Here is a 19,021-nt window from a genome sequence, read left to right on the forward strand (position 1 = left end):
GTATTTTTCAATCTAATTGTTTGTCTTCTTGTGAAGAAGAGAACAGATAAGCTAAATTCTAACTGCCCCCACCCCACCCTCTCCTTTTTATTTCCTAAAATCCATGATCATCACTTTATTCAGCCTGGCCCAAGGTCATACCCACAGCATGGCAGGTTAAAGACCAGTCAGTCATATTTTGTTTACTATGAGGGAAAGAACTATAGTTGAGAGGGTGACTGAGACAGGCCACCCTGTCCCATTGTGACTCTGGGAACATTCTTCCCTCTCTGAGTCTTGGTTGCCTTGTCTGTAGAATGGGATTGCAACATCCACCTGGTTCAGATCCCTGTGGGAAACAAAGAGAGGAATTAGATGAAGAGCCCTGTATTGGGCCTGGCAATGAATAAGCAATCAATAAAAGTAGCTGTGGCTGCACTACTGCAAACAGGGTGACAGTTCCCCGGGGGACTTGAAAGAAGCCATTTAACCTCTCCAAACCACTGTTCAGCTCTGAATTTGTAAGATTTGCAGTCAAGCTTCTGTTGTCTGGTTTTGCTTTATAACCCTTTAACCAGAGGTTCATCCCTCTAATTGGTCTCCCTTTGAAACATTACATCGGAAAGTCCCAGAACAGCTTAGCTTGGTACTAGCCATGACAGGCAGAAGTTTTTCCTGGGAATGTTCCCTTATTTGAAAATTTGAAAATGTTCATATTTCAGGTTCCTGCACCTGGAGAGGAAAATGCTTCTGCTAGCCAGGGACCTGTGGACCTCCCTGGGGTGGGAGAGTTCCAGCAGAAAAACACAGCTCCTACCAACTCACCCTCCAAAGCTGTGCCTAAGGGATCTGTCCAACATCTCCCTGACTTAGATGATGAGAAGAAGCCTGAGGGTGCTCAGGAAAACAGCCCTGTCGAGGCCTTCCCTGTGAAGCTAGATCTCACCACAGATCCTCAGGGAGAAAGCCTGGATGTTTCCTTCCTTTTCCTGGGACCTATGGAGCGGAAGCTGGTTGTTCTGCCTTTCCCCAACAAAGAACAACGCTCTGCTGAGTGCCCAGGACCAGCGCAGCAGGGCAACCTTCTTATTCTCCCACCATGAGAACCATATAGAGGATTCCATGGGGGTACAGTGCCTTGTGGGAGAAGGGAGGTGCTGGAGAATGGGGACAGGGAGACAGAGAACTCAAATGTAGAAAGTGACTAATAAAGTGTATCATTTGACTCTTTGTGGTCTCATCATGTCATCTGGAAGTGTAAATAATGAGACTACACCGTTGACTTATACACAGGGCTGCATCCCTTCTGAACCATCCAAGGCCTCACACACCATGGACAGATGCCTCTCTGCCTCTCCTGTCTTCAGCCTCTCCCTCTGTAATCTTACTGCCTGTTAGCTAAGTCTCTGACATAGGGACTGCCATATTCAGAAATGTCCTCTTCTTTCTGGGCAAAAGCACATTGTGAGTCTTTTGATCAAAATAAGATTAAAATGGAAGGATATCAAGAAACTGGGGAGATGCCTGGGTGGCTCAGCGATTGAGCATCTGCCTTTGGCTCAGAGCATTATCCTGGATTCCTGGGTTCAAGTCCCACATCAGGTTCCTTGCATGGAACCTGCTTCTCCTTCTCTCTGTGTCTCTGCTTCTCTTTCTGTGTCTCTCATGAATAAACAAAATCTTTAAAAAAAAAAAAAAAAGAAACTGGGATTCATTGGAGTGTCATTCTACCTATATTCCATAATTATTTAAACAGCAAGTATTGGTCAAATGTTATTTGCACAGCTTTCAACCTAAAGGTGGAATTTTGTTTTTTTATGACCTGTATGAATAGTCTCCGAGCCCCAGAACTTGATAAACTCATCTGTCAATAGGAGTAATTGGAAGCGACAGGTGCCTGTGGCCTGCGATTGAGCCTGGGGAGAACCAAACAATGCTCCAAGTTGGAGAGCTTTTTGACACCTATAATAGTTTTGCTTAGAATAGAAATTAATGTTCTGGTGACATTCATTCCCAATGTTTTCACTTAATAATATATATGTATATAATACAGTATATTATGTGTGTATATATTTATCCAAATATATGTAATAGCTGCATATACATATACACACATATCTTTTGAAATCTGACAGGTGTTAGGGGTTGAATTGTTTCCCCAAAATTCATATACTGAAGTCCTAACCCCCAGTACCTCAGAATCTGGTTGTATTTGCATATAGGTCTTTAAAAATGTAATTAAGTTAGAATGAGATCATTAGCGTGGGCCCTAATCCAACATGACTGGCATCCTTATAGGAAGAGATCAGGACACAGATTAGCACAGAAGCAAGGCCATGTGGGGACACAGAGAAAAGGTGGCCAAGGAAAGAGGCCTCAGAAGAAACTCACCTGCCAACACCTTAATCTTGGACTTGTAGCCACCAGGATTGTAGGCAATCACTTTCTGCCATTTCAACCACTCAGTTTATGGTACTTTTTTATGGCAGCCCTAACAAGCTAATACGACAGGGAAATCACTGGTGTAACAATTGTCCTCCAACCTAGTAGCCGTCTCTTAAAAGAAGCACATAGGCCTTGATAGCATTTGTTTAAAAGCAGTTAACAATAGCCATGTGCTGTTAACTCTTAGCTGCTTCCTTTAGGAAGGAAAAATGATGAAGTAGGGGCATCATGCAGAGTCTCGGGGCCTGTCGCAATCCAGGTCTAGCAAGAAACACAATGCATCACTAGGACTGTATTGGCCTTGAGGGTTCAGTGAAGGAAGGGGAGGAGAATGCATGAGCACATCCAAATCTCAGCCAAACTGTAGGAAAAGGTTATCCTCATCCTGGGAGCCTTTCCATCCCCTGCCTTTCCCTCCACCAGCCTTTAGCTCCCTCAAAGGCACTCTGTATTGGGTGTGGCCAGTAGAGCAAGAATAGAAGGCGTAATTAAGGAGCTCAGCTCATCAAAACATAGTAAGTTTTCATGTTCATCTGTAGTTTTCTCCCTGCCTCTCCTCAGGTTAGAGCCCATTAGTGACATCTTGGCCAGATTCATACATACTACTCCTGTCATTCTAAATTTCATTAAAGAGGTCCCGTTTCGCTAAGCAAAAGCTAGTGTCGTTAACACTACAGGTTCAATATCGAGCATAATTCAAAACATGTGTCTTCCATGTTTAGCACTTGCTAAGCCAGCCTGTGACTCTGGGAAGTGGGGCCTGCTTTTCATATACCCTCCCCTTTCCCTCTCTCTTCCAACAATATCCCTCCCTTCAGAGTCTGTTTAGAGTCCAGTGGTTCTCAACTATGAATGTACATTGGAATCACCTGTAGGTTTTCAAAGTACCAAGACCTAGGTCCACCCTCAGAGATCCTTATTGCTCTGGGAAGAGGCCTAGACAAGGATTTTTAGAAGTCCCTCAGGTGATTCTAGAATGAGAACCACTCAGACACTCACTGCAGAGAGAACAGGAAGTGGGGAGCTGCTATTTAAGGGACCTGTCAGGGTCCCAGGAGGGAACCTGGGCAGATTCCTTCAGGAAAAATACAGGCAGGTAGGTTGTTTCTCTAGAAGGGTGGGGGTGGGGTATCAGCCTAATGCCAGGCCTGCCACCCAGGTCAAGCCCTTCCTAGGTATAATGTTCCTAACTCCTTCTCTGGGATGGGCATCAAATTGCTTGATTCCTACCCTCACAACCATTCTCATCCATATAAAGCAATTCTCTTTAGTGCACTTTAGGGGCCACAGAGAACCAGATGATAAGAGGTGCCAACTTCTCAGAAACATTAGTGATAATAATAACAAAATACATCGCATCATTTACTCAATACCCAAATCTGTGCCAAGAATTATACTAGTTACTTTATATGTTTCCAATTTAAGTATCACACAATCCTACCAAGAGGTATGAATCTCCATTTTATAAATCAGAAAATTAAGAATCAGAGAAGTTTAATGGCTTACCCGGCATCACACTGTAAGAGAACAGGGCAGGTTTGAAATTCGGATCTGACTCCCAAGTAACAGCTTTTTAATCCTTCTCTTTAACTCAGAACTCAGTTCCTTTTATGGTGTTAACCATTTAACATGTTACCTCCCTTATATAATGCAATTACTTTTCTTTTTTGTTCTTTGTTCTTGTTTCTTTTGTTCTTTTTTTTTTAAGATTTTATTTATTTATTCATGAGACACACAGAGAGAGGCAGAGACACAGGCAGAGGGAGAAGCAGGCTCCCCATGGGGAATCAGATATGGGACTCAGTCCCAGGACCCCGGGATCACACCCCGAGCCGAAGGCAGACACTCAACCACTGAGCCTCCCAGGCGTCCCTGTAATGCAGCTACCTTCTGCTGAGGATGTTGAATGCCATAATCCAGAGCAGGGAGTGATGGTGGAGCTTTCTGGCAGAAACAGGGAGGCAGATGGAGGGAAACTGCTTCACTTCTAACCCCACCCCACACACCAATGTGGGCAGTGCTTGTGGTCAAAAACATACACTGGATCTGCTACTACTAGAAAAATCCAGATTTTGTGCAGATCACGGGTCTACCACTCACCAGCGGCATGCCTTGACTTTCTGTCCCCAGGACCCACTAATCATTTACAGCATGTTGATAGATATTTTAACCAGGGTTCAAGGTGACTCTCCCCGGTTACACAACAGAAATGTATAAAGACTGTGTTTAATCAATTATGCATGTGTGTATGTGTGTGTGTGTGTGTGTGTGTTTTAGAAAGTCTTTATAAAATTCCCTGCTGTGATGTACTATAGCAAGGGTTGGTTTTCCCATTTTCACAAAATGAGAGCCTTCCCTGCAGCACTGCTTCTCCTCCCTTTAGTCGCGCTGCCGAGCTCCTGTGCTGTGATTCCCACAGACTGCGATGCTACTGAATCCTTTGCTGAGAAAGCCCTAGACTTGATCAATAAGGGACGGCGGCATGGTTACCTTTTCCAGTTGCTGCAGGTCGCTGATGCCCATGTGGACGAATCGGTGAGGAATCAGCAGCTCTAGAGCTGAGCTGGGCACTGTGGCTCCGGCCTGTAGGCTTACTGCTTTGCACGATGCAATGGCTTAGGCTAGGGCTTCCAGTTTAGATTCTGCTGCTGCTCTACACTGTTCTTTTTTCCTTCAGACTAACATTTGCTATTCAGAGCGCTTAATTATGAATCAATCTCTAAGTACTTATAAGCGTGTATGCTGAGCCAAGTCCAATAGTGAGCACTGTCAGAGAAGAATTAGAATCAGCCGTAGGCAGGGACCTCAAGGAAATAATCATTGGCTCACATACAGGCACAGGCACACTGTGTAAGCTGGGACACATTCCCAGAGCCAAGTGAGCGGTATAGACGCTGAAGCAACCCCAGGAAAGGGAATCTATTAAAATTGGATGGGAGAAGGATGTGAGTAGGGAATCAGGAAGGAGGGTATCAGGGAGTAATTTAACATAAGCAGAGGGGTGGGGGTGGGGGTTCCAGAAGTTTTATATGGGCTTTGGAGCAGCTATCAGGTTGGAAGAGAGACTGTAGGCTTATCTTGAAGCAGGGAGAGCCTACCGCTTTCATTTAATGATAAGATTATATGCTTGTTTGGCGTGGATTTGAGGGCTTGATAGAGATTATGGAAGGAAGCCTCCCTCCACGCCCCACTCCCCAAATAACCTACCCTTTGGTGGAACCACTGAAATCAAGGAGGCCAGACCATGGAGCACCACAGAAGACAAGCAGAGTAATTCCTACTTGTTACAACTATTAGAGACAGAGGCACTGCAGGTTGCAGAAAGCAAGAGGGATTGCAGGAATTTGGGATTCGGCCAGCAATTTAGTGATCGTTAGTGTCATTCCTGGCTGTTGGCCACATGTGTAGGGCACAGTGCTACCTCTGAGTGGTGACAAGAGGGTATGTGGGTGGGTGAGGCAGGGGCACAGGGTGTCTGGGGAGATGGAGGCAGGTGAGGTGAACTAGGAAGCTATTTCCTGCATTCAAGAGGAAGGAAATGAGGACCAGCCCCAGGCAGTGGGGATTAGAGCAGGGAGGATGAGGAACAGACACGAGATATTTCAAAGGAAGGCCATGGAAAGCCTGGCTTCTGGATAGTAAAAGCAAAGGAAAGAAACCACTGTTGACCTTCCGATTCTAAGCCGGAGACTAAGACGACAAATAATTAATGATGCCTCCCACAAAAGACAAGGGAGGTTGAGAGAGAGCTGGTTTGTAAGAGAAGAAAGCGGTTTCAGCTTTGGGCCAGTTGAAATCAAGGCAAGCAATCCAAGTTCAGGAATAGAGCTGGATGAGAGGACACAACTGCACGTACAGATTGGAGGCTGTCATCACTCATAATTCTGGGCTTGCACCTCCGACACCTCCGCCCAAACCCGCGCTGCTATTCAATGCTTGCTTTTTAAAGCTTGTGGGCGGAAGCAACATCATGACCGGTTAAAAAGAACATTTGGAAGTAACTCTTTGAAGCTATGTATTCAAAATAAGTAGATCAAATGACACAAAGGTAGGACATCTGTGATGCTTTGGAGAGGAGCAGGAATTCTGTTTCAGAAATAAAGAGCCTGCTTTTACTGAAAAAGCACTAGGCTCCCACAAGCTATTCACCTGTTGCTCTTTTGGCATTCCTCAGGAGTCTGTGGCTGTCTATTATTTAGTCTTGGATGTGAAAGAATCGGACTGTTCAGTCCTATCCAGGAAACACTGGAATGACTGCAAGCCAGCTCTTTCTGCACGTTTATCCGATATAGTAAGTAAGCAGGGTACCATCCTCTTCCTTTTATCTGCCTTGACCTCTGTTTACTCTGCTTACTCAGGGTGGCTGCCTGCCTGTGCTCATGCAGTGAAAAAGGAAGAGCAGATTTTGCCTCTTGACTCATGAAGACTATGTGGACCTTAAGTAATAGTCTCCTGAGAGCCATACCTGGAATCCCAGTTCAAGATGAGTCCATGGGGATTGCGGTCCCATGAGATAACATGCCCAGCTGTGAGACTTGGGGCAAATTACCTAAGTTGCTAGACTTTTCCTCCTCAACTGTAAAATAACAGAAGGGGTTTAGGGTAGCTGGACTCTAAGATCCACTCAGGCTGACAGTCTATGGGCCTAAGAACCTATGAATTTGTGACTGTGTCCTACGAAGCCTGGCCCCATTGGCAGGAATAGCCAAAGGGATTAACGCAGTTACCTTGAGAACTAGGGTCTTGTTCTACATTGCATGTGGGCACTCAGATGGCAGACCCTCCACCACAGGAAAAGAACACAAAGGTCAATAAGCACATATATAAGATTTCAGTTCTAGAGAATAAGACATTTACATACCTAGGAGTCTTAGCACTTTTTTCCCTCAAAAATGTTTGGGATATGGTCATGATCTGTTTAAACCATTTCTCCCCGGCTCTCATGAGGCTTTTGGATGCCTATAGTACCCAGCTCACGGGAACAGACTAAGAAAATACAGGTTTTGAGAGACGACTGGGTGAGAAAAAACAAAAATGAATTCTCAATGGATAGTAAGAGTATGTGACATCACTTTTTGTCCCCTCCCCACATTCAACCCGAGGAAAGCAGTATGCAATGACATGAACCCTTTTCTCTTACAGGTGATCGGACAGTGTAAGGTAATAGCTACAAAGTGTTTGAATGAATCTCAGTATCTTAGAGTGAACGACTTTAACTGTACCACAAGTTCTGGTAAGGTCATCTGTTAAAATGCTAATTAATTCTAGATTAATGTAGAATTCAGTCGTACTGTGGTATCCATCATTTGATGCTAAGATATACATATCAGAAATGGTCCCTGCCTTCATGGATTCAATTATTTGATCTCTTCAGAAGAAAAGGGGGAGAGTTTCCTTCTGTTACAGATATACCTTCCTTTAAAGAAATTCAAGATACAAGAATAGAAATCTATGAGAGGCAGTACAGCATAATTGTAGAGAATGTAGGCTCGGAGGTCAGATAAGTGATGAATTACAACTTCATCACTTATTAGTTGTATAGTCTTGAGGGCAACTTACTTAACCTCTTTAAACTTTCCTCCTTTGTAAAAGAAGGATAATCATAGTATTAGCCTTCTGGATCCTTCTTAGAATTAAGTAAGGCGCTCTATGTAGTACACTTTGCAGAAGTGTACTACTCAGCCCTCAATTATTGATTTCAACATCTGTTAGCTATAACTGTATAGTTCACAAAGCGGTTACACAGATGTTATCCCATTTCATCTTACAAGACTACGTGAGGTAAACATTATGATACTTTCTATTTTAGAGATGAAATAACTGAAGCTCAAAGAGGTTCAATGACTTGGCCTTGGGAACACAGCCAAAATGTAATAAAGACATGATCCTATCACACCAGTGTTGACTCTAAATGCCATGCTCATTTTATTTCTTTTTTCAAAAAGAATTACCACAAAATTCCTTTTAAAAATGTCCATTTCAACATGATTCAATATATAAAAATTCAGCAACCAAGCAACTCCTTCAAGAAGTCACCTTGAAAAAAGGTTGACCTGTATCTTCTCTCTCTGGGCGAAACTGTATTAATGATGCCTCTCCCTCCTTGGAGAGACAGGAGTCCCTTGGAGGGACTGTCTCCCTCCTTGGAGAGACAGAGTGAAATAGTAACACTTTGTGAGTGACAGGAGGAGGGGTGTCTAAATGGGGTTATAGCAGAAACATAAGCATTGGAAGGATCTGTGTTTAAGTTTAGCTCTGCTGCTGATTGGCTGATTTGATCTCAGACAATTTATTTAACTCCTCCATCCCTCAATTTGAAAAACGGAAGCTATCATTACTCTTGCCACCATGCTTATGTATATTAAGTCCCGACATGGACAATGCTGGTTCCAACCTGGTACTACAAAGATGACATCTTCTTTCTCCAGTCTCTTCAGCACTGGCCAATACTAAAGACAGTTCCATCCTATTTGACTTCTTCGAAGATACTCAGCCTTACAGAACACAAGCTGACAAAGCCCTTGAGAAGTACAAACAGGAGAATGGAGATTTTGCCTCTTTCAAAGTGGACCGGTTGGAGAGAGTTGTCAGAGCGGTGAGTCACTACTCACATCAGCTAGTGTCTGAGGGCCCAGCTCCAACCTGGCAGGTGCAGAACCCATGGCACTGGCCCTCTCCACTGGCCTCACACGTCCAGCTCCTTTCAAACTGAGGGCCCTGTTGCAGCCTCAATAGAATAAGGCTGCTTTACTGCAGTTTTCTAATTTTTGGAATTGTGGGGAGTATAAATATCCACTGAAGAAGAGGGAAAACCCAAAAAGAAAAGAGGGAAAGACAGAAGAGCATATTACGGTTATGTGAGTCATTATAAATCATCTAGTCCTAATCTCCTTGTATTATGATAGAAAACAGAGGCACCAGAGAAACCGTCTTGGCACACCCAGTGGTGTGGCTGAAGCCAGACAGTGCCCCTGCCTTCCAATCCAGGGGCCCAAGTGCCTCCCCTGCCAGAGTAGTCTTGCAAAGCAGCTCTTGGATGTCTGTCTTGCATTTTGCAAATGCCAAGTTAAATAAATTATGGTGTGTACAACTCATGGAATGAACACAGCGCAATCACTAAAGAGAATGTTTTGGGAGAGATTCCTAGGGGGAAAAGCAGGTTGGTGAACAATACTTAGACTCTGAGCCCATTTATGTTAATTAGATATACGTGTATATGGGCAACATATTTAGGAAAAGGCTAGGAGAAACAATCAAATAGGTGGTAGTGATACATCTGGGACAAAGAGATTGGGTGCAGGAAGGGTGATTTTTCACACTGTGCTGACTTAGGTCTATATTATTTGACATTTTCAGTGAAATAGTATTTACCTTATCACTTATGTGATAAATTTTTAAAAGGCAGTGGCCATAAGAAAAAGGGCACATATTGGTGATTTTGAATCCCTGTGTTGCTTTACAGCATATTGGATAGTAGGTATCTACTGTCAATTTTTTTTTACTCTTTATGTTCCTGAAACTGCTTTGATCCAATTTGTTCTAGAGAGGAGGGGAAAGAACCAATTACTATGTGGACTTCTCTGTAAGGAACTGCTCCGTCAGCCACCATTTTCACAGGCACCATAATGTGAGTATAATAAACATCTATGAAGAACTAGGCAACATTTAGAGACCACCCACCATGTGTCAGGCACCCTTCCAAGTGCTTTACACATATGTTATTAACCCCACCACCTACGAGGTAGATATTATTATTCTCTCTCTTATGGATGGAGAAACTGAGGCACAGAGATGTTAAATGAATCATAAGAGTACGATTTTAGAATAAGCACAGTAACTACCTAAACTTAAGCCTGAGGTCTTTTCTAACCCACTAGGATTAAAGACTTAGCTAAAACTAATAACTGGCTTGTGTTAAGAGCCTTCGTTCACTTCATCTCTTTTACTCCTCACAGTGACCCTGTGTGACAATAACAGAGGACCCGTAAAGTAAGGACCTAGCCCAATGCTCATAACCAAGCTGAGATTAGAATCCAATTCTCTTGATGCTCAGTCCCATGGGATTTATCCCCTAATCATTTATAAGTGGATACTCATGTACCTGCAGAAAGATTGTATTAACAATATTCAACATTTGTAGGGTGACTTACAGTAACAAAACACCTCCATGTGTATTATTGCCTCATTGTATCCCTCTGACAACTGTGCTGAGAAGCAAATGTCTGCCCCATTTCCCTGAGACAGAAGGGCCTGGATGTTTAACCAGTTGCCTAAGGACAGTTAGCTAGAAAGTGTTAAGGCATAGGATCTTCACAGTGGCCTTCTGATTTCAAGTCCAGGATAATGGTGAGGTTTAACAATACATTCTCCAAGGCCAGAAGAGAGGAAGCATTCATTAGTTCCTGGCTGGTCAGTGTTCCCACCTGAAGCAATTCTAGAATCCTGCTTAGTGGCTGCTAGAAGAGATATCTCCCTCTCCTACTCCCTTCTTCAACAAATCCTTCACCACCTTGGTGTGGGTAATGCAAACCCAGTGTAGAAACATGGCAGCTGGAGAACAGGGGCCTCAGTGTTAAGTGTTTTTGTAGCATTATCTCATTTAATTAAGCCCTCCTGCGACCTGAAGGTAGTTAGGAATTTTATGTAACTTGCCTAAACTCACACAACTAGTAAATGGTGAAGCCAGAATTCACATACTTCTGTCTGACTCCAAAACTGATCTCAGAACCTCAGTGCTTAACTGTCTCTTTTAGGAAAGCATTTTCTTCTTGTCCTAGTCTAACTTTGACTGCTGGGTTTAGGAGCCTTTGGGACATAGGAATGCCAGCCAGTAGTAGCCTCTGTACTTAGGGTAGGGCCAGCAGATGGTCACTTTCCCAGGGTCCAACAAATCCATCTTCATACTGGTTCCCTCCTTTCCAACACTTTCCTTCAAGAAACTGAGTGAAACACCATTTGCTTCAACGTGGATGGAACTGGAGGGTATTGTACTGAGTGAAATAAGTCAATTGGAGGACAGGCATTGTATGGTCTCATTCATTTGGGGAATATGAAAATTAGTGAAAGGGAATAAAGGGGAAAAGAGAGAAAATGAGTGGGAAATATCAGAAAGGGAGACAGCACATGAGAGACTCCTAACTCTGGGAAACGAACAAGGGGTGGTGGAAAGCAAGGTGGGTGGGGGGTGGGGGTGACTGGGTGGCAGGCACTAAGGGGAACACTTGAGCACTGGGTGTTATGCTATATGCTGGCAAATTGAACTCCAATAAAAAAAAAGAAAAAATTTCATTTAAAATTATAAAAAATAAAAGGGGGGGGGGGCTGGGTAAAGTTGTACAAATCCCACTGCTACACCACTCTTCATTCTCACTAGGCACAGGGAACTTGGGTCTTCATTGCAGAAGGCTTGGCCTAAAGACAAGGCATCAATGACGTGCTGCTCCTCACGACTTCCAGTGGGGAAGCCCAGTGCTAGTGAGCACTCATGGAAGGGAAGCACAGCAACTTAGGGTGAACCACTTTGGAACTTGCACTTTCTCCAAGTATTGACTAGGAAAGATTGCTAAATAACTAGCGGAGATATTTGATAATATCACCCTGGTTTTTCTAAAGCTCATCTTCTTTCCCAAATGTCTAAAAGTTTACAAGTCTAGCTGTGCACCTTCATACCACCTGCACACACACACAAATACATGCATACACACACTAATGGGCTTTTCTTTCTTTATAGGCCTTTGGATTCTGCAGAGCAGATTTGTCCTATGATATAGAAGTCTCTGACTTAGAAAGTCCAAAAGACATTGCCATAAACTGTGAAGTCTTCAACTTTGCGGTGGGTTGCTTAAGTAGTCTTTGTGATGAGCAGTGCCAGACTAAGAAATATTTTCACACACATAGTGTGTTTTGTTCCTATGGCTCTGGGGGGTGGTGGGAGACAGAGGCAGAGAGATGAGAGGGGGGAGACGAAATACAGAGAGAATAGGCCCCTGGAGAAAGGGGTGCAATTGCTGATATGACACAAAAAGCATAAAAAAATTCCAATTGGGGAAATATCCAAATTGGGTAAGATTTGTAAAGTAAAATCATAACCGATTCAATCAACCTTTAATGAATTTGAAAATGGCCCTTGTGGGAATCCCTGGGTGGCTCAGCGGTTTAGCACCTGCTTTTGGCCCAGGGCGCAACCCTGGGGTCCCGGGATCGAGTCCCACGTCAGGCTCCCGGCATGGAGCCTGCTTCTCCCTCCTCCTGTGTCTTTGCCTCTCTCTCTCTCTATGTCTATCATAAATAAGTAAATAAGTAAATAAATAAATCTTAAAAAAAAAAAAAGGAAAAGAAAATGGCCCTTGTAGTGAAGGTTCCAGTGCCGAGACTCAGTTCCTAGCTTTTATTATTAAGCATAGAACCTAAGGTGAATGAATTAACCTCAAACATATTATATAAAGGTACATAAAATAAGGCACAAAGCAATATTTCACATCTGTATCAGAAAGCTTTTCTCTACCAAGACATTCGTCACAGTATTTTCACATCAGCAAAAACTGAAAATAATCCAAATGTCCATGTGCCAAACTATAAAACAAAGTGGGGAGGGGCAGGGCAGGTTTGTCACCATGAACCTGGCTCCACAGATTTTTTTTTTAACTAAAATCCGAACAAGAAGGAGGGTGAAGAGGTAAAATGCTTATCCTTTAAAGAGATGCTTATACCATAAGGCCTCAGAACTCTGTTAAAGATGTACATTATAAGGCACTAGTTTTCCAAATGTTGGTCTACAGAAAAGCACCATTCTATAATATAATTTCACCATTTTATGTTGAAATGGGAAAAATAAGAGTAATATGTATTTCATAATACAACATTTGTTCCATATAAAGAACCACCCTTTACTCTAAGGCATTTTTCTGACTCTTGTGTTATCGAAATATTATTCCAATTATGAAATAATGATGGTGGTAGATGCTAGTTTTTGTTTGTATTTTTTAAAGATTTACTTATTTATTTTAAAGAGAGAGGGCTCAAGTCGGGGGAGAGGCAGAGGGAGAGAAAGAATCCTAAACAGATTCCATGCTGTATTCAGAACCTGACGCAGGGCTTGATCTCACAATCCTGAGATTACAACCTGAGCTGAAACCAAGACTCAGACACTTAGCTGACTGAGCCACCCAGATGCCCCACTGTTTGCATTTTAAATGTCCATTTGGCTGGGTAAGAGTTTGAGAACACTTTTTTGCTATCCCATTTTTAAAATTGATTTGTGAAATCCAAAAGTCTGGGAGCCATTGAGCTAAATTGAGTTGCACACCTAACTTCTCCTTTTGTGTAATGGAATAATCACTTTTCTGTATCCTTTACCAGGAACATAGAAATTTCAGTGGTAAACACCACCATTTTGGCCATCCCCATGGACCTCCTCCTCATGGACCTCCTCCTCATGGACCTCCTCCTCATGGGCATCATCCCCATGGACCCTGTCCCCATGGACGCCCTCCCTTTGGGCCCCCTCCCCATGGACACCCTCCCCATGGACACTATCCCCATGGACACCCTCCTCATGGGCACCATCCCCATGGACCCCCTCCCCATAAACACCATCCCCATGGACACCATCCCCATGGACACCCTCCCCATGAACACCATCCCCATGGACACCCTCCTCATGGACCCCCTCCCCATGGACCCCCTCCCCATGAACACCATCCCCATGGACACCCTCCTCATGGACACCCTCCTCATGGACCCCCTCCCCATGGACCCCCTCCCCATGAACACCATCCCCATGGACACCCTCCTCATGGACCCCCTCCCCATGGACCCCCTCCCCATGAACACCATCCCCATGGACACCATCCCCATAAGCATCATCCCCATGACCACGATTTCCTTGACCATGGGCCTTGTGACCTACCACCCCATAGCCAGAGTCCCCAAGATCACCATCGCCAGGGCCAGGGCCCACCACCTCAGCACTCAGAAGAAAGAGGTCCAGGTAAAAAGCACTTTCCCTTCCACCGGAGACAAATCGGATATGTTTACCGACTCCCTCCACTAAAGAAAGATGAAGTTCTTCCTCTTCCCGAAGCCAATTTCCCCAGCTTCTCATTGCCAGACCACAGCCATCCTCTAAAGCCAGAGATCCAGCCCTTCCCTGAATCAGTTTCTGAATCATGTCCAGGGGTATTTAAGAATGACTTTTCAAATATCTCAAAATTTTTTGCATACTCACTTCCAAAATAAAAATTGATTTTCTCGATGGGGAAAAATTAATGTTCTGACTTAGAGCCATAAATAAAATACAACCAATAATGAATGCAAAATTCAAGTATTTTTACCTTATTTTTATATTCAGAGTAAGCAAACGTGGGTGGGGGAGGAGATGGCATGAGAAGAGAGAGACGAATGAAGAGGAAATATGTCAGTGCTGCAAGTCAGTGACGGATCACTAAATCCTTGCCGCAGATCTCTGACCCTCTTTCTTTCATGGATTTAACTCTAATTCTAGAGTCTTTCCTCACTGAGTACTTTCACTGTAGCTGGGCATACCAAGAAGGCATGTTTTAGCAGTCAAAGGACTATTCTTCTAACACAAAATTCAAATTCTCGGGATCCCTGGGTGGCTCAGTGGTTGAGTGCCTGCCTTTGGCTCAGGGTGTGATCCTAGAGTCCCCGGATCGAGTCCCAGGTTGGGCTCCCTGCATGGAGCCTGCTTCTCCCTCTGCCTGTCTCCCTCTCTGTGTGTGTGTGTGTCTCTCATGAATAAATAAATAAATAAAATCTTTTAAAAAATATTCAAATTCTCTCTTATTATTTCTAGATCTCTAAATTTCCTTTTGAAAAAAAAAATAAGTTCCAAATTCAATTATGAGGCAATAAAGGCTTGGGCTATGAATTGCAAGGAATACCGCAGGTATGAATCGTGACGATAATTTCAGGTGCACAAGAAATATCACTCTATTTTCAGAAAAAAAAAATTAGTTTCCATTTCAGGTTGCCATCCTAGTAGGTTAATAGGAGACTTAACCTCAGTCCTTGGAGCTCCCTCACCTGCTACTCCCCGTGAAAAGTTGTGCCACCATTCTAGAATTTCATGTCGTGCCAAGTGTTTGGGTGGTGGGCATGAAGGGGAGGTCTGACTCTTCATCACTGGTCCACTAGCTCTCTCCTGCTGGGAGATGCTTACAACCCCATGCACGTCCTTCTTTGGGTCTAGTTTATCAGCTACTCCTGAGTCACAGTGAAGCTATCAGAGCCTCTGCAAGGCCACTAATGAACATGTCTGCCCTGGCTATTCTCTCCGTGAGATCTTGCTGCCTTCCTGGCTACGTGGCCAGAAAGCAGGGTAGAGGTGTTCTCTGCTTGAGGCCTCCCAGAGACCTCTGCTCTTCTCAGATCTTCCCTCCAGGCTAAGGGGTAACTTCTCTTTATTCAGTTTTTGTGCCAAATGTCTTTTTCCACCATTAAATGCTCTTTCTTTTCCCTTTTTCCCAAATCAGGGCTCAAGCATTTAGACAAGGGCTAATAAGACTTTGGGCTCACTACCTGACTTACCGAAGCAGTTGCAGGTACATAGTGATGGCAGAAAGTAGAAGTGTGTGTTTGTGTGTGTGTGTGTGTGTATCCAGGCCAGGGGATGGGGCAGTAGATAGGGGGAAAAAACAAAGGCCAAGAAAGATATGGGTAAATTGTTAGGCTGGGGAAAAAGAGGGGCCCCCAAAGAGACAGAAGCTAAAGCTGGGAGAGAAGGAAATGTGTAGCAGTGTGCAGTACAGGAGGAGCTAGAATCAGAACTTGGGGTTTATCAGAAAGGCTCCTTAGGCTTGGTGAGTAGACACCCAAATCCATCACATCAGAAACAAGAAGCAAGGATGGGGGACACTGGGCTTCACTCAAATCATCTCTTCTTATGCTTCTCTCCTGTCTCCTTCTCCCTGGGGAGCATTTTCTTTTCTAAAATCAATACAATTGAGTGGAGAGAGGCTGACTTGACCAGAGACCATATAGGATGCCCATATTTTAACTTTAGTTGCACCAGTGTCCTGGTGTGGGACTCCTACCATGCACTATGTCCCTGTGCGTGGGCTCCGCAGGCATGCCATGCAATTGGTAGCAGCCCGTTTTTTCTGCAGCTAGATATCTTGCAAAGAAATGATTGAAAGGTATCTGTACGTTGTACTCATTGTTGTCCCATGTAGTGACCTTCATAAAGGGCTTTGGGAAAGTCACTTGGGAAAGGGAATAACAGGTGATTGCTGGTTTTTCCTCCTCCTTTATTAGTTTCTGTTCTGATTTGTTATACAGCATTGTGCAATCACCTGGAAATGTGCCCTGTGCTCCCACGTGCTTCTTGAATGCAAACAAGCAGGTCAACAACCCTGGTGTTGTAATGTCTCCACCTGAAATCTGCTTGGATAACCCAACAGAGCCTTTGGAAATAGGGCAAATAGTGTATGGCAGCAGGAACCCACCAGGATCCGGAGCACTGAGGCAGAGAGATAAGAGTACAGAGGAGATAAAGGGCTGGAAATTGCTAAAATCAGCATTCAAGTTGGCACCAGATTCTTGGTGAAACCCTTCCTCAGCTCCTGGAAGGAGACCGCTAAACCATGAAACTACTTGCTATGCTTTTTCTTTGCTCCAGGCTGCTACCAAGTTTAACCCAGGAGTCCCTCTCAGAAGAAATCGACTGCAATGATGAGGATCTATTTAAGGCTGTGGACACTGCGCTAAAGAAATATAACAGTAGAAACCAAAGTGGCAACCAGTTTGTGTTGTATCGTGTAACAGAAGGCACCAGGACGGTGAGTGAGCTGTGTTTTACCCTGAGACCATTCAAGATACATGCTGTCACGCGGAGCCCAGTCCCCCTCGCCCCCCTCAGCAATCACCAAAGAACTGAGAAGCAAAGGTAGAAGCTTATAGCGCATAGAAAAGATCAACACCACTCTTTGCCCCAGGGGTGCGGGGCAGGGTATGATTAGACCTTGGGCGACCAAGCTCGGCTTCCTGGGTGATCAGAAAAGCAAGGTACAGTGAAACAAAGGTAGATGGGGTCATTTGAAAGAAACTATGCAGAGTAGGAGAATCAAGGAACTCAACTGGACCGCAGCAAAAGGACTTACTGGGTGACCAGCGGTAGACCACAATATGAAGACCTCTAGACTTCAGAGGGGAGGGGCTGCTCACGTCGAAGAAATACTATATGATCATGTTTACATATGGAATCTAAAAAAGCCCAACTCACCCAAGCAGAAAGTAGAATGGGGTTGCCAGGGGCTCAGGCTGGGGGAAATGGAGGACGCTGGTCAAAGTATACAAACTTCGAGTTATAAGATGAGTAGGTCCTGGGGATCTAATATATGGCATGGTGATTAGAGTTAATTATACTGTCTGTGTGGCTCAATGCATCAAGAGTAACAGCGATGTTCTAGATGGCTTTTAATATTTTTTATAACTAATTGATGCACTCATGTTGGAGACAAATCCTGACTGTGTGATTTCAAAAAATACAAATCTTACAGTAGTTTGTTTAAATGAATTTCACTCTAAAATTCTGTACCTATGATAGTTGGTAGCTGTTACTTTGGCAGAGGAGAAATGTCCAGTCATTTGATATGATCAGGGTAAAGGAAAAAGCCCACTGAATATAATTTTTTTTTCCTGAAAGTAAAATTGAGCCATTCTGTTTCACAAACTAGTGCAATGATGTAGACATTTGGTCCTGGTCCTTTCAAGTAACAGTTGATTGATGGTCTCTTTATTGGCTGACATCCATGACAAATGTAGTTTTTTGTTCTAAAACATCCATAGAATTACGCTTTACCTTTGCTTTGCCATACGGGCACCATCTATACCTCCACTGCCTAGTTCTTGAACAAAATCTGAGACCTGGAAGAAACTTGGGAGATTATCTTGATGATCATCCCAGATACAAATAATGTGATGCTAGTAGGCTCTGAGAGTCAGGAGACTTGGGATACGGGGCCAGCTCTGCCTTTCCAAAATGCGGGGGGCTGCCTCAGCCCTGCCCATCTACTCGGGGCCTCCTTTCTCTCAACTACAAAGTGAAGGAAGGGCTAGACGTCTTCACCTCTCTGGTCCCTTGCTGTTTGACATGTCAGGATTTTATATCTGGAAGGCTCACCTAACTTACCACCTTTGCACTTTTTTTTTTTTTTTTTTTTTGGAAAAAAGTATAGTTGTAGTTGACACAGAGTATTACAGGTTATAGTTCAGGTATACAACACAGAAATTTGACAAGTCTATATATTATGCTGTGCTCACAAGTGTAGCTACCATCTGTCACCATACAACACTACTACAGTTATCATTGACTCTATTCCCTGTGCTATGCCTCTCAATCCCATGACTTGCTCGTTCCATACCTGGAGGCCTGTATCTCCCATGCCCCTTCACCCATTTTACTCATCCCCCCACCCTCCTCTGCGCTGGCAACTATAGTTTTTTCTCTGTATTTAGGAGTCTGTTTCTGCTTTTTGTTTGTTTATTTATCTCATTTTTTTAGATTCCACATATAAGTGAAATGATATTGTATTTGTCTTTCCCTGTCTGGTTTATTTTCCTTAGCATAATACCCTCT

At 43.8% G+C, this 19,021-nt stretch overlaps 3 protein-coding genes and 1 long non-coding RNA gene across 5 annotated transcripts in view; 3 read left to right on the forward strand and 1 right to left on the reverse strand.

The window, feature by feature from the left end:
• Window positions 1-1,209, forward strand: part of FETUB (fetuin B) — a 31,073-nt gene extending 29,864 nt beyond the window's left edge. For both annotated transcript variants that reach the window (XM_049105779.1, XM_025451351.3), the window contains one exon: window positions 702-1,209. In XM_049105779.1, coding sequence (XP_048961736.1) covers window positions 702-1,082 — 381 coding nt within the window. In that variant the 3' untranslated portion in view covers window positions 1,083-1,209. The remainder of the gene's footprint in view (window positions 1-701) is intronic.
• LOC125754317 (uncharacterized) lies at window positions 101-5,165 on the reverse strand. Its single transcript, XR_007408231.1, has 2 exons — window positions 4,915-5,165; window positions 101-328 (listed from the first exon to the last, which is right to left on the reverse strand). It is a non-coding gene; the product is annotated as an uncharacterized LOC125754317 (long non-coding RNA).
• HRG (histidine rich glycoprotein) lies at window positions 4,698-14,749 on the forward strand. Its single transcript, XM_025451385.3, has 7 exons — window positions 4,698-4,959; window positions 6,599-6,715; window positions 7,567-7,657; window positions 8,853-9,019; window positions 9,968-10,051; window positions 12,155-12,256; window positions 13,783-14,749. The coding sequence occupies exons 1-7, from the start codon at window positions 4,729-4,731 to the stop codon at window positions 14,659-14,661; spliced, it is 1,671 nt and encodes a 556-aa protein (XP_025307170.1). The 5' UTR covers window positions 4,698-4,728; the 3' UTR covers window positions 14,662-14,749.
• Window positions 14,750-16,799: 2,050 nt separating this feature from the next.
• The window catches only part of KNG1 (kininogen 1), a 28,933-nt gene continuing 26,711 nt past the window's right edge, over window positions 16,800-19,021 (forward strand). The window contains exon 1 of the mRNA XM_025451319.3: window positions 16,800-17,222. Coding sequence (XP_025307104.1) covers window positions 17,028-17,222 — 195 coding nt within the window. The 5' untranslated portion in view covers window positions 16,800-17,027. The remainder of the gene's footprint in view (window positions 17,223-19,021) is intronic.

This window comes from Canis lupus, chromosome 34, assembly GCF_003254725.2.
Source record: "Canis lupus dingo isolate Sandy chromosome 34, ASM325472v2, whole genome shotgun sequence".
NCBI lineage: Eukaryota > Metazoa > Chordata > Mammalia > Carnivora > Canidae > Canis > Canis lupus.